The sequence below is a fragment of the Rhipicephalus sanguineus genome, chromosome 3 (assembly GCF_013339695.2).
Source record: "Rhipicephalus sanguineus isolate Rsan-2018 chromosome 3, BIME_Rsan_1.4, whole genome shotgun sequence".
In the NCBI taxonomy this organism is placed as follows: domain Eukaryota; kingdom Metazoa; phylum Arthropoda; class Arachnida; order Ixodida; family Ixodidae; genus Rhipicephalus; species Rhipicephalus sanguineus.
In genome coordinates this window covers 124,363,001-124,374,892 of record NC_051178.1, presented here as the reverse complement: position 1 = coordinate 124,374,892, position 11,892 = coordinate 124,363,001, and the positions used below count along the sequence as shown (strand labels likewise).

The 11,892-nt window shown below is 43.4% G+C and overlaps 2 protein-coding genes across 2 annotated transcripts; one reads left to right on the top strand and one right to left on the bottom strand.

Annotated features, from left to right (window-relative positions):
- Nucleotides 1-1,521: 1,521 nt before the first annotated feature.
- Nucleotides 1,522-2,583, top strand: LOC119387077 (homologous-pairing protein 2 homolog). The gene has a single exon (XM_037654379.2). It carries the CDS (start codon nt 1,795-1,797, stop codon nt 2,428-2,430), a length of 636 nt encoding a protein of 211 aa, XP_037510307.1. The 5' UTR covers nt 1,522-1,794; the 3' UTR covers nt 2,431-2,583.
- A 300-nt stretch (nt 2,584-2,883) lies between these two features.
- On the bottom strand, nt 2,884-8,721 carry LOC119387076 (V-type proton ATPase subunit H; the record flags this gene model as incomplete). The annotated part of the gene is given in 8 exon segments (XM_037654378.2): nt 2,884-3,027; nt 3,958-4,071; nt 4,366-4,467; nt 5,124-5,249; nt 5,763-5,941; nt 6,573-6,657; nt 7,831-7,938; nt 8,624-8,721. Coding segments are annotated over 8 exon segments (885 nt in total), but the record flags the coding sequence as incomplete, so codon positions are not given.
- Nucleotides 8,722-11,892: the final 3,171 nt, after the last annotated feature.

The window sequence follows — 11,892 nt, the reverse complement described above, 5'->3', positions numbered from 1 at the left end:
CAAAGAGTACAGAGACAGAAAATAAAGCGGGCGAGACCGACGATTCCAAGGCGCCGCCGGCGAAAGACGTGGCCGCGAAGTTAGGTGGCCTCGCATACCGCCACTTCGGAGCGACCTTCCGTCCTCCGCGCTACGCTTATACAGCTCCAGCTAGCTCGCACTATGAAGTAACGAACACATCTAGTATAGTTGCTTAGTATGCTCATCTCGTAGGCGACACGGCGCGTTTTAAACGTAAAAATGACTCTAGCTTCGAAAACTGTGCGCACGATGCTCGCTACTTCGAGATCACGCACGGTAACCAATCGTAATTTTATACGTGCGCGTCATGCAAGTAGCACGTAGCGCTTGCCGGGAATTTTGTTTCACGGCACGCTCAGCTACAAGGATGTCGCCCGTGAGCATATAAAAATCTCAACTTGTCAGGTACATTACGTATGCCAACGTCAAACACTTTAAAATCCCGCAATAAAAACATTTTATGGGGGCTACAGGTGTTGGTAGTTGCAGTGAATGAGCGTATTAAGCGAAAAATAAATACCTGCTCAAACGTAAAGAAAAGTTGGATCGCCGACAAGTCATGCGAAATGACCTTTTCTCGAGAAAAGCTTGCGTTGGAAAACGGAGTTGAAAAACGCTACTGAGGACGACGCATATTCCGAGCACGCAGCCAAAACGACGTGTCTCAAACAGTATCACGGCAGTTGAAAACTGCTAAAGCACCAATTTAAGCTACCGGCACTTTGCGGAGCCGCCGCGTCGAGCATGTATTTTACTTTTCCGCGTCCCAGAAAATTAGCGGAACACCTAAGTCGTCAGCCACGCAACACAGGACTTTTCGCACGAACAATTGCTGCGAACGAAACACCTGTGGATCGGCGTGTAGAAGTCGATCGCGCGGTTCAATCCGACACGAGAAACACCGAGGTCACAGTGCAAAGTTGGGGATCTCGCCGACTTAACTGTCAATTAAGCCTAGAGCCGGCAAACATTCCTGTTCGGGCCATTGTCTATCACTTACCGATGGTGCAGCGCAATCCGGAGTTCCAATAAGCGGCCGCAATGTAATCCCATGAAATATGCACTTTCCGTTCGCCGGAGGCTAGAGCAACGCTTGTAGAACACATGAACTCATGTCGAGGCTCCCAGAGTCCCGGCCACTGACACACCCATCAAACACAAACTGGACCTCACAACACCTGCCGTGAAAATCCAGGCAGGCCAACAGGTAAGCGAGGAGGGGAAAAACTCGCGAGCGTGTTTTCTGCTCCCCCTCAAGGTATGTAACGTCAGCAAGCCGGGTAATGACAGCCGGTGACCCGCACAGCTATTTCGCGGCCGCCTAAAGTTCCCTCCTATCGCGCTGAGAATTTTTGGAGACCTTTTAATTGAGTTACAAAGCTAGCTAGTAACATTATTGTACAATAAGTTTTGAAATTCTGAAAGCGCGCTAACTCGTCGCGAGCTGCAGGGTGCTGCCATCTGCGTGGTGGTCGTGAAACTACGGGCCAGACATTCATTCCCGGTGGTTTCCGGTTGCTTGCTGGCGCGTTTTCGCGCCTTTCGAAAGTTTTTAACGCTCGAGTGTTTATGTTGTGGACTTCCCTAAGCACAGTGTGTGCCCGTGCACGCAAGTTTTGCTGCTAGGAGTCATTTACTTCGCAGTTTCGAGATGCTCAGTGCCAAAGTCAACTGACCGGCTCGCGGATTCTACGGAGAAGTGTCACGGCGTCGGACGACTGCGAGGTACGCTGAGCAGTTTCGGTCACAGTTTCGCGCTCCCTGTCACTCAAAATGAGCAAGTCCAAAGAAGCAGCAGTCGAAAAGGCGATCCTCGACTACGTCAAGGCTCAAAACCGGCCCTACAGTTCGAACGACATCTTTAACAACCTCCATAAGGAGCACGGAAAGACGGCCGTAGTGCGTGCGCTCGAGCAACTAGCTCAGGACGACAAGATCAAAGAGAAGACTTATGGAAAGCAGAAGATATACTTCGCCAACCAGGATGAATTCCCTGACGTCGCAGAGGCCGAGCTGTCAGCCATGGACCAAGAGATCGCCGACCTCAATGTCAAACACCAAGAGCTCACGAGACAGCTGCAGGCCCGAGAATCGCAGCTGAGCGCGCTGAGCCAGAGCTTGACTACGGAAGAACTCACCGAGAAGATAGCGTCCACTTCCGCGGAACGGGACAAGTTGAAAGCGAGGCTTGATAAGCTCACCTCCAACACGAACTTCGTCGAGCCGGAAGTGAAGGATCGCATTCTCAAAGACAACGAGAAGTTCGTCAAGGAATGGCGCAAGAGAAAGCGCTTGGCAAATGACATCATCGATGCCATTCTTGAAGGCTACCCTAAGGGAAAGAAAGCCCTCCTTGAAGAAACTGGTGTAGAGACTGACGAGGACGTCAATGTGTCTATGCCAAAGTAGACTAGAAACTTGCGTATGCAGTGTTAAAGTTGTTTCTTTAAATATTTATTTCATGTTGTGTATTACGATGCTTTAGATTAAAGGACACAGTCCGTGCTCACAAACATCTTTATTGCTACATGTGTTCTCAGCGGCTTTTATACAATGCTGGGACAAACCACGCTAAACATTTAAGTACCGGATGCTTAAGGTTACATTGTCAAAACGCGAAACATCCCGAAAACATCTCCCACAATGCAACATTTAACAATGCTCTATTTGCAGACTAGGAAAAGAATGTCCGCATAAGATGTCTTCAGCAAGTACTTATGCAATAGCAGTTTTATTTGGAATGTTGCTCTTACTGCACTGTGTGCACGGAGCAGCCAGTTCAAATGTTTTAATTACAAAAAAGGAAAGCCACAGTGTTAAGCTTAAGGAATGCTGATGTCTTCGAGTGCCCTTTGGATAAATAATAAATACACAGGTTTATTACACATCCCTTCCTGAGGCTTAAGAAGCAAGGTGACATGCCCAGACGAGAGTTATGATCTAGTTGGGCCTTGTGCTGGCCTTGAGGTGCTAGTTTCCTTCTCCAGTTGTTTTCCAAGGTACTCCCTGAAATAGTAAAAGAAAAAGCAAACAGATTAGGTAAACAATCACATTAAACCAAAAGTAGGAGGGCAGTTTAAACATGAATTGGAATTTCTTAGGCAGCCCTACACTCTGAAGACATAAAAGAGGACTCGTAAACCTGCTTTGACTGGTCTTACTCTTTCAAAGATACATCTGCATTTTTTCAGTGCATCAATCTTCCTTCAAGGGGTCAAAATGAAAGGTAAACTTTGTAAGTTGTGTTTCACACCCAAGTCGTGGTAACACTAGGAATGTTATGACACTTTTGCAAATGAGAATTTTTTTTCAAGAAGCATGCCAGAATTAGTGGGCAGAGCTTTTTGCTTATTTTAGAAATCAATGAGGCTATTTTCATTCATTAAGTAGCCGGCTGCTCTTCCACACCTGGCCAGGTTTTCACGGACAGATGTTCCCCTTTTGTGTCACTCTGGCAAGTTGCACCCTTGGGCTGGCATGCCTTTTGCCACTTTTTTGGCTAATTATTGTAGTAACTAGATCCGTTCACAATTCTTTACATATTTCAATCATGTTAGCTGAGGTTGCGTAATCAAAACCGTCATCCTCTTGCTTCCTTTCTTTAAACATATGGTGCAAGTGCAACATCTCACATTTCATCGTCTATAGAGTTCTACATTTCGCCAGGTTGTTTGTGAACTTCCGACGAGCTTTTCGAATATAAGTATCATCTGCTACAACAGCAGCACAGATATTTTAAAAGCGCACCACAATACTTACGAAGTGTTTCCCAAAACCGAATCAATTCAGTGTTCGTTCGTGGCATACTGCCACTTTGTTTCGATTTCACTTCGTTCGTAGTTATTTACATGCAACATATTTCACGAGAAATGTGACGCGATGGCTCCATCAACAACTACGCGAACAACGTAAATCTGTTTCGCCGCTCAGCCTTACCAGTTGTGCACCATGATCTTCTGGACACAGAGCAGAGCCTCGTACCGCACATTGGGGTCCTCGTGGCCTAGCAGCTGCATTACGAGATGCTTGCCACCCAGTTTCTCAATGACGCTGAAAGCAAAGGAAAGTTATTTACAATAACTTCATTCGCAATTGTGCACACCTTAAATGACAAATTTTTTTCTGTTACGTCAGGGACCAGTCGTATACCTTCTGCATCAGATATCTCCAGCTAAATGTTTTTTGGTGCGTCTTAGTCAAATGCATTCATCTCTGAGAAGCTGCTCACTCTGCTGCTAAGTGAGAATATTAGTGCACATGCACAGCAAAACTCCTTGTGCCATAACTTAGCTTAAAATAACGAAGGAACAGTTAGTGAGACCAAGATACAAAGCCACACTCAACTGTTTTCCTCGTGGATAGTACCGGACGTACTCTCCAATGTCATGGGCAGCGACACTCAGGACAAGGGGATCTCTGCTGGTCTCCAACAGGCGCACCAAGATCCTGTTGTAAAAAGCAGAAAACACGCATTCACACTTAGCATCATATATTCCCCAACAATTTGGTGTGTCGTGCTCAAATTCGACACAGTGAGCGCATCTTACAACAGTTGCTCACGAGTGTACGAATACTGACCAAAGAACGGTCTTGCACAATAAAGAAGTAAGGATTGAGGGGCCTGAAGGTGGTTGCCACACAAATTTCAGAATGAGAAGATCACTTCTGCAAGTTTGACTGACAGGGAAATCGACCTGTACTATTGGCATTTTTAAATAATTTTAAGAAAAGCTCGAATCAATTTGAGCTGCTGTTGCACTACTAGAACAGAGCATTCTTAGGCATACTTACAAGAGGACCTACTCAGAATCGAGTACAAATAATCTTAAATGCATACAGTTCTGCAATGCTTTGTAGTTATGCCATAAACATAGGTGGCTTCGCAGACCAAGAAATGTCTTCCAATGAGCCCTGATGAGCAGTGTGCTACACCAGTGTGCTACACAATGTCACTAGCTCAGAGGCCAGGGAACATGCGATAACAACAGCACATGCGGTAAAACTGTACAGCGCTGTCACACTGCCCTTGCGACAAATACAAACAAGCTGTTTGCTCAGTCATGAGCTGACCCAGCTACCACTTTCCACAGCCTCTCACTCACTTGAGCAGCTCGTAGTTCTTCTCGTTGAGCTTGTCCGCATTCTCCCGCCAGAACTTCTCTGAGCTGTGCACGGGGCCCCACTCGAGACGACCAGACTTGATCTCAGTGGCATACTCATCGAAGGAACTGTAAGTGGGAACAGAGCGGGAACATTTCAGACTATTTCCACAGTATGGACAGCACGAAAGATACCAGACATTCCACAATTGTGAGCAACATTAAAAAATTAGGCAGGTAAGATCCAGCTTTATTATTTGAGCAGAACTGTTCTTCAGTGTTACAACATTTATAAGCAATTGTATGCAGCACATTGGTTTAGCGGCAGACATGAAATGTATGTAGTTTTTGAATATATTAACAAATTAGCAATACATGTTTACCCGCTATGGCACATTGTTCATGACGGTAGCTTTGCGATAATCGGTTCAATGACTTCATTGTGGCTCTGTTTGTGAGAGCTGCTGCTGCTGCCTCTTACTGCACAGAGGCGTGGTGGCCAGCATTTTACCCCAGAAGGGGAGGTACTATGGTAGAAGTCCTTCAATGGGCTAAGTTGCTCCTGAAGGAACTAGCTAATGTGTCAGCTTTATGGCACAAAGGAAGGGAGGAGTACCGACATGAGGTATCAACTGTCCGTACCTCATGTCCTGGACACTGGTGTTGAGCTTCTCCTCCAAGTATTCGATGTCCTCTACAATGTCAGGGTCGGCAAATTTTTTGCCCTGAAGTATCTCAAGCTGCCTTGACACCTTGCACTGCACCATGGCGATGGCATTGTCCCTCTTGATCTCATTCTCATCAGGCTTCTCGATCAGGTTCTGCACATTCCAATGGCCAGGAAAAAGTGAGAGAAATCCACACAATAACAAGCACACCAAGATGTTCTATTAGAATAGATGACCAGTTAGCTAGACATATGGTGGATGCTTAAAAAGATAGCTTGGAAATATTAAGGCAAGTATTTTCCCGTCTCTTTGTGCATGCTGAAAGCGTGAAGTACTTTAGCCTACCCCAGCTACAAACCAATTCTGTAAATTTCTATCGGCACATGCGACAGTCCCCACTCTAGACACCTATCTTTGCTTTGGTAGTGTGCTCTTTACAATGTAAAGCCATGGACAATTGGAATGTGAACAAGTCAGGGATGACTAAAACGCATTTTGTTCTTGCTTCCACCAATGCACATAATGTGATGATTTCAGCTTATACGCTTAATTTGAGGCATAAACATCTTCAGCATCCACATTATAGCAAGTTCCTAATACTGCTCTCAAGTTACCAACAAAACCTATTCCACTTTGTAATCTCTTGTCTATGTTTCAGTTAATCAGAAACACTGTCAGCAGAGCTGCAGCCGGGATACACAACTCAAAATGTCAGAAAGAAAGTTTGGCACGAATTGTGGAGACGCTCTTAACAGATTATACAGTATATAAAAAGTTTCCAAACCCTGAATGTTGCCAGGATAATCCTTGCCACTTTCTCTTTTCCCGATTCGCTGAGGATGTCGGCCAGGATTGGTATGATGTTGTACCTGCAGAAGTGGCAATCAATGTGCGTATGTCAGTGTTACTAAAATTTCGTAACGTATCCACACGGCTCAGCTGCATGATTTAATTTAAGGGTTCCAGCACTTCTTAATGGTTGTCACCCACTGATACACAGCTTGAAAATGTTCCAACCTCGCAATCAACCACAAACCACTATTGTTTAGAGTAGTGCCCTTCTTGATGGCAGGAAACAGTACCAGCAAGTGCTGTCAACACAAGCATTTGCAATGACCTTTTATAAAACCGTTTATAAAGAAGTAAAGTGCTCCTGATGCTCAGTGCGGTGCGAAGCTTTTCCCAGTTTTTTGTTTTGTTTTGTTTTGCTGTACTAGCACCAGTAAAAAATTTCAAGTGAGCAAATATTTTCCTGTGTAACTTACAGACAGCTCCGAACTAACTCCGCCAGTAACAATACGTAGTGAAACACGGGACAAAGTCACATCATTAATAAGCCATGGCTTCAGATCACAATCACAGACAGTGGTTGCTGGTGCTTAACACACATACAAACAAGATAATTCAACTTGTAAGGCTTGTAAGTGTGAGCACACCTATAATCCAGAAGCAACAGGCATATCTTAACTCCCACTGAACAGGGTAAGCATGTTTCATCTAAACAAAGAACCAACCTAAATCTCTGGCCGACCTGAGCAAAAACTTGCGTGATGCAGAAAATTCCAAATTGCCTAATGTAACTGAATGTTAAGAAGGCCTGAAAAACATTTCTTGTATGTTGTCCTATTATAGTTCATTGCATATCTGCTGAAGAACATTTACTCCGACAGAAGAGTAAACTGTGGAGTAAAAACGTTTGGGAACATGTTCTGTACATATGGTCAACTTTTGAGATGTTCAGGCGAAGGACATAGGAAAGCTGTCTTATCAGAATACGGTGCAATAACGGCATTTTCAATTCTTTAAAGACAATGCGTTATTGGCAGTGGGAATGGAGGGAACTCTACACTGCTGAATCATGGGTAAGGATAGCAGTCATATTCAGACAGACTAATTACACAATACTACCTTGTGGCCAGTTCACTGTTCTAATAATCAGGTGTACTTAGTCCCCAAGACCGCATCAACCATTTGAGATAACCAAATGCTGCAATAAACACCATCACATCTCCAGGTTGTATATACAGACTGAAAGGTCTTACTTGCTCATCCGCTTGGCCAAGTCTACATTGAAGGTGAGGACCCAGAGGCAGAAGGTAAGTTGGTACTGGATTTGGAAGTTCACACGACCAGCCAGCACTGTCACAATGCTGTAAAATGAGAAACAAGACATCATGAAAAAACTCTCGTGGGCCACTCTTTCCTCAACATGTTTTACCTTATAGCCTGATCAATGTGGTTATGCTGTTCCGTGAATAGATTTATATGGGCCCAAGCAGTTGTTGCACAAACGTCATATTGATGCATCAAATTATTTTTGAACTGACTGCCATACACATAGTCATAGGCGTGCGCAGGGTTCCCCATCGGGTGTGGGGGGGTGGAAGGTTCATTACAGCCACCCCCCCCCCTAACTCAATCAAAGTATGGGGCAGGCTCTTAGGCGACTAGGGGGGGCGGCCGTGTGAATGAAATCACACATCACCACTACACGTTAAGCTACTGCGCATGTAATACGTACATGTGAATGAAACCACACATACATATATAACATGCGCAAAAGCTTATGGATGGAAACACTCTCATGCAGTTATTGTATACGTGTTCTGCCTAACTTTATAGAAGATTCATGTTGTTTCAAATGGGAAGCACTGATAATGACTTGATGAAAGAAACAAACCACTAAAGCATTTAACACAAGGAAACACACCCATGCCAGTATGTGATAATGTTAGACAAACATGACAGGAGTAAAGCAAGACAAGAAAATAACATTTAAAAAATGCAGGTAGTGGGAAAACCTTACAGAAAAGCACTGAACTGTCCTATACATACGTTGAGATGCCGTCAATGGCAACAAAGGCTAGCTTGTACTCGTTGATCCGCAGCATCATCTGAAGACACCGGGCCACGGACTGGATGTAGTCATTGTTCTGGGTGCAACAACAAAGGACAGTAGGCAGCCATGTGTCAATATCATAGCCAGCTAACAATTTCAGTGAAATAAAGAGTAAAAAGTATGAATAAAACAAGCAAAGATGGGTATATATACTGGCCTAATTCAGTGATCAGACTAAAGTGCTGTTCGAGCATATCTATGTACAGCCCAGAACACAGCTTTAAGATGAGAATATAAATAGAGAATATAAATGAGAATATAAAAGGGCGAATTTTTTCAAACACCATGTGTCCCATTCATGCATACTGTATCACAGGACGGCACCGAAAACAAGAAAACAAGGTGATGACGCCCCCGTACACGCACACACATGTGGTCGATTCCACGAAAGATCGAAAAAGGGTGTATATTTGATATTTCCGATTTTCCTGATAATTTTGTATGTTGTGCACATATGATTGCACAGCACGAAATTGCAGTTCGTTTTCAAATAAAACTTTTTTTCAACACAGCAAAATTCGACAAGTGTCGCCGGTTGACGACGACCATTTTACGAAGAATGCGTTTTCGTAACTTCGGAACCATGCTGGCAGCTACTCAAGCTATATGTTACAAATATCTTTCTTTTTGGCGGAAGTAGAAGTAAAGAGGAAATAGCTCTTATCATTTCATGGAATTCTGAATAAATTATGTATTTTTAAAAATTCCCGAAAAACGCTGCGCTTTTGAAGATCAGTCAAATTTGGGACGCTATGGCTACTTCTGTGAACATCTTAGCTTGTTCATATTTGCAGTATGAATAGGCCTTTATGTGAATAATGAACCTCTGCATTTGTATTTCTCTAATAATATTCAAAGTAGTGAATTTTCATGCTCGAAACACCAAAAAGAGAAAAGTGCTCCTCCATTAAAAAATCTACAATAAAAAAAACCCAATCTCAATTTTGTTCAAAGTCCCCCAAAATGTTCTCAAAGGACTGCAGAATGATATTATGAAAAAACATGTTGCATCATTTTTATTACAACAAAAGCAGAAAATGTCAAACATTGTGTTTCCAGAGCATGGTGGCCACTGCGTAAAGGACATCTCTAGTATCAAGAAAATACAGTAACACGTCTTTTTTCTTCTCTGAGCTTCGCTAAACAGCAGTAATGATCTATTGTTGGAAAGTGGGAACTGTTTTGTAAAGAAAAAAAAAGATCGTTCCAATTAAATGCATTTGCGACACCACTTACATTCCTCGTCGACGGGCAGCACGGACATTTTCATTTCTCTGGATAATTTTTTTTTAGTAAATGCGCTTATATAAAAGTAACGACTAAACGCGAAATATGTGTAGCTGAGTCGATCATGCATTGTAAGAATGTGAGAAATCGCAAATGGTGGCAGTGGTGAACGGCGAGTACCGCAGTGCAACCTAAGCACAGCAGCCACACATTGTTTGCCAGGCTTTGTCGCTATGCACGAGAAAAAGCTGGGGAGTCGATTGCGTTGGTTACACGATTCATTTTTCACCGCTCGTCGCTCTCCCGCCCGGTCTCTGGATCCGCACAGTGCGGATCGTGTGGCCCGCGCTACAAGCACTCGTGTAAACGGAGTAGCATGCGTTAGGCGGACAGGTGAAAGGGCGGCGCGATGGACGCCCGCCTGAGCAGACGACAGCAACGAGTACGGCTGTGCCAGTCAGCCAAACACCACCTGAGATAGAAGTTAAGCATCCAAATTGTGCTTCACTTTGATGCGATCACTATCCTACGCTCTGAAGGTGGCTATGGGTAGGCGTTATAGCCATGGCCGAGATTTTGTACGGACTGCCTCATGGTGCACAAAAAGAAAATTCCGCTGCAGCAGAATTTTCGTTACGTAGAAGATACCGGATCGATACTCTTTTGCGGAGGGTCATGGATGCGCGCTCAATTCAAGAGGGAAACCAGATCTGCCAGCACTCCTTCAAGAGAAAGAAGGATATGCAAAACAAAGCAGATGCAATGCAAACAAAACGTGTTTTGTCCGTGGCCAGAACTGCTGCCACCAATCTTCACGTAATCGATTCTTTTTAAACTCTGCATTAATCACATAAAGTTTGACAAAGTACACATTTGGGCCAACAAAAACCACACCTCTTGGCGACCGCTCTCCAGAAACTCATTTCCATTCATGAAGAGACCTTGGCTTTTATACCAATCTCTCAATTCTGGCACAGCACATCATCATAAGAGACGCATGGAGGGAATGCGTTCTTTAGCACTCAAGATATGAATTATACTCAACTGAAATAGATGAAAGAAAAGGAGGCTATAACTGAAAGTGCATACTGTGGACTGAGGGATGTCTAACACTGGCGTGAAGTCGCAAACCACGTGAATGCATTTAATTGGAACGGTCTTTTTCTTTACAAAACAGTTCCCAATTTCCGACCATAGATCATTACTGTTGTTTAGCGAAGCTCAGAAAAGAAAAAAGACATGTTACTGTACTTTCTTGTTACTAGAGATGTCCTTTGCGCAGTAGCCACCACGCTCTGGAAACACAATGTTTGACATTTTCTGGCTTTTGTTGTAATAAAAATGATGCAACATGTTTTTTCATAATATCATTCTGGCAGTCCTTTGAGAACATTTTGGGGGACTTTGAACAAAATTGAGATTGGGTTTTTTTTATATAGATTTTTGAATGGAGGAGCACTTTTCTCTTTTTGGTGTTTCGAGCATGAAAATTTACTACTTTGAAAATTATTAGAGAAATACAAATGCAGAGGTTCATTATTCACATAAAGGCCTATTCATACTGCAAATATGAACAAGCTAAGATGTTCACAGAAGTAGCCATAGCGTCCCAAATTTGACTGATTTTCAAAACGCAGCGTTTTTCGTGAATTTTTAAAAATACATAATTTACTCAGAATTCCATGAAATGATAAGAGCTATTTCCTCTTTACTTCTACTTCCGCCAAAAAGAAAGATATTGTAATATATAGCTTCAGTGGCTGCCAGCATGATTGCGAATTTACGAAAACGCACTCTTCGTAAAATGGTCGTCGTCAACCGGCGACACTTGTCGAATTTTCCTGTGTTGAAAAAATTTTTATTTGAAAACGAACTGCGATTTCGTGCTGTGCAGTCATATGTGCACAACATACAAAATTATCAGGAAAATCGGAAACATCAATATACACCCTTTTTCGATCTTTCGTGGAATCGACCC

Excerpts from the sequence above, each read along its gene's own strand:
- LOC119387077 (XM_037654379.2), top strand. The coding sequence starts at position 1,795 with ATGAGCAAGTCCAAAGAAGCAGCAGTCGAAAAGGCGATCCTCGACTAC.